Source organism: Mandrillus leucophaeus, unplaced genomic scaffold (assembly GCF_000951045.1).
Source record: "Mandrillus leucophaeus isolate KB7577 unplaced genomic scaffold, Mleu.le_1.0 Scaffold770, whole genome shotgun sequence".
Lineage (NCBI taxonomy): Eukaryota > Metazoa > Chordata > Mammalia > Primates > Cercopithecidae > Mandrillus > Mandrillus leucophaeus.
The window spans coordinates 508435-511688 of NW_012108364.1; the positions used below are offsets into that span (position 1 = coordinate 508435).

The window sequence follows — 3254 nt, forward strand, 5'->3', positions numbered from 1 at the left end:
TTTTCTTCAGTATTTCTTGTGGGCGGCAAGCCACCCAGGTGCTGAGGCAAGAGACCGACGGCACGAGCTGTTCCAGTGTAATAAAATATATAAAATAAAAATAGTTATACTAGATATAGATCATAGATATGATTATATATGAATATCATTAATCATTAGTTTGTAGCAATTACTCTTTATTCCAATATTATAATACTCCTCACTTTACAATCATAACCTAGGAAAAACCAGGCCATACAGAGATTGGAGCTGAGGGGACATAGTGAGAAGTGACCAGAAGACAAGAGTGCGAGCCTTCTGTTATGCCCTGGCAGGGCCGCCAGAGGGCTCCTTGCTCTAGCGGTAATGCCAGCGTCTGGGAAGATGCCTGTTGCCAAGCGGACTGTGGTCTAGTGGTAGCGTCAGTGTCAAGGAAAAACACCCGATACTTAGCAGACCGGGAAAGGGAGTCTCCCTTTCCCCAGGGGAGTTTAGAGAAGACTCTACTCCTCCACCTCTTGTGGAGGGCACCTCTTGTGGAGGGCCTGACATCAGTTATCCGGAGGCCTAACCATCTCCCTGTGATGCTGTGCTTCAGTGGTCACACTCCTAGTCCGCCTTCATGTTCCATCCTGTACACCTGGCTCTGCCTTTTAGATAGCAGTAGCAAATTAGTGAAAGTACTAAAAGTCTCTGATATGCAGAAATAAAGACGTAAGCTGTCTCTCTCTCTCTCCCGTCCCTTTCTCTCTGTCTCAGCTGCCAGGCAGGGAAAGGCCCCCTGTCCAGTGGACATGTGACCCACGTGACCTTACCTATCATTGGAGATGGCTCACACTCCTTACCCTGCCCCTTTGTCTTGTATCTAATAAATATCAGTGCAGCCTGGCATTCGGGGCCACTACTGGTCTCTGCGTCTTGGTGGTAGTGGTCCCCCGGGCCCAGCTGCCTTTTCTTTTATCTCTTTGTCTTGTGTCTTTATTTCTACAATCTCTCGTCTCCGCACACGGGGAGAAAAACCCACTGACCCTCTGGGGCTGGACCCTACAATTTCTAACGTAGCTTTTACCTTTAGAAGGCAACAACAGGATAATTAAAACGGTCATACTAAAACATGAAATGATTTTAAATGCTTACCTGAGCACGCAAAGAATTTTTTCCAGATGTTTAACATCTGAACATTTTTCAATGTATTTGAAATCCAGATGTTCAATGGGAATTTTAAATGTTTTTGTTGTTCCAAAGCCCCACAATGACGGATAATCTTTGGTGGTCATAGCTGAAATACAATATTTAAAAGTTATTAATCTAATGTATAAATAATACTCAATTTGGATAGTAGTAACCATGTAGGTACTTGTTTGTATTTTTTGAAGTTTTTAAATTTTTTTGTGGAGACAGGGTCTCCCTATGTTGCCCAGGCTGGTCTCTAACTTCTGGCCTCAAGCAATCCTCCTGCTTCAGGCTCCCAAAGTGCTGGCATTACAAGCATGAGCCATTGTACCTGTCCCACCTAGGTGTTCCTGGATCAAACTGAGGGTTGGCCTGCTAGTTTTTGTGGCCCAATAATGAGATGCAGATGAATTGAGGAGGAAGAGAGTATTTATTTCTGCAACTGGTTACAGGGAGAAGGCCTGGAAATTATCGCCAGACCAACTCAAAATTACAAAGTTTTCCAGAGCTTATATACCTTCTAAGCTATATGTCCATGTGTAAGTGTGCATTCATCTAAAGACATAAGTGATTAACTTCTTTTAATGTATAACTAAGGTCTGAGTCCTGAAGACCTTCCTCTGGGGTCTCAGTAAATTTACTTAATTTAAATGAGTCCAGGTGCTGGGGCGATTACCCTTATCTTGTCTCCTGCTAAATTACGGAGGTTTGGGGAGTTCCTTCAGACCCCCCATAAACTTATTTGTGGAGGTCTGGGGAGTTTCTTCAGACCCACAGTAAAACTTGTTTAATCCTAAATGGGTCCTGTTAAAAATTCCTTTGCTATTTTGTCATGCTTTAAGGCCCAGGGAAGGCCTAGGCAAAACTCTTGGTGGGCTTTTGTTACATCCCAGCCTTTGTCTAAGGGCACTGGCTTTTAATATTTAACTTAACCCCTCAGTCAGTACTGAAACCATTGTTATGGAGGCCTGTGTTAGTGAGACCTGGCCTGCCACATAGGTAGTTCTGTATAAAAGGAGGTGGAGTGTTTTGTTTGTTTTTGTTTTTGAGATGGTGTCACTCTGTCACCCAGGCTGAAATGCAGTGGTGCAATCGTGGGCCACTGCAGCCTGACCTTCTGGACTCGGTGATCCTTCCACCTCAGACTCCTGAGTAGCTGGGACTACAGGCACGTGCCACCACTCCCAGCTAATTTCTCTTAGATTTTTTTGTAGAGATGGGGTTTCACCATGTTCCCCAGGCTGGTCTCGAACTCCTGGGCTCAAGTGATCCTCCTGCCTTGGCCTCCCAAAGTGCTGGGATTACAGGTGTCAGCCATCACACCCAGCCCTTCTAGGTACTTCTGTAGGAAAAGAAGGTAGAGGGTTTTTTCCATGGAGGAAGTCTACTAATTTTGAATTGTCTGTCCCTGATAACAACAGTTAACATTTATGGAGTTAAATTACTATGGGCCATACATGGATTACCTCACTTAATCTTTACTTAAGCAAAGCTGGAATACAATGACAGAGGAGGTTGTGGTGCCAAAACTGCTTTTTAAGATTTTTTTAATGTTAATTTTGAATGACCTTCTGCTAGTTTAGCTGTCTGTTAACATCCCATTCTTTGTGATTCACTACAAACGTAAATAATAACATCCTTTCTGTAACTTGCCTTAACACAATCCTTTTTCCCACCCCCTGCCTCCTTCTTCTCCTCGCCACACAATGAACTATGTTCTAAGGGCACTAAGGGCACTCTGTACATACCTCTCTCTCTCTCTTTTTTTTTTTTTTTTGAGATAGAGTCTTGCTCTGTCACCCAGGCTGGAGTGCAGTGACACAATCCCGGCTTACTGCCACCTCCTCCTCCTGGGTTCAAGCGATTCTCCTGCTTCAGCCTCTCGAGTAGCTGGCATTACAGGTGTGGGCCACCACGCCCAACTAATTTTTGTATTTTTAGTAGAGATAGGTGGTCTTGAACTCTTGACCTCAAGTGATCTGCCTGCCTTGGCCTCCCAAAGTGCTGGGATCACAGGCGTGAGCCACCGTGCCGGGCGCTGTACTTACCTCTCTCAGCACACATATTTGAATTATGTTTATTTGCCTTCCCTTCTAGATTGT

At 44.4% G+C, this 3254-nt stretch overlaps 1 protein-coding gene across 1 annotated transcript in view; it reads right to left on the reverse strand.

Moving 5' to 3' along the window:
• The window catches only part of SPAG1 (sperm associated antigen 1), a 125127-nt gene that overhangs the window by 113391 nt on the left and 8482 nt on the right, over window positions 1–3254 (reverse strand). Inside the window, exon 2 of the mRNA XM_011966736.1 lies at window positions 1117–1258. Coding sequence (XP_011822126.1) covers window positions 1117–1256 — 140 coding nt within the window. The 5' untranslated portion in view covers window positions 1257–1258. The remainder of the gene's footprint in view (window positions 1–1116; window positions 1259–3254) is intronic.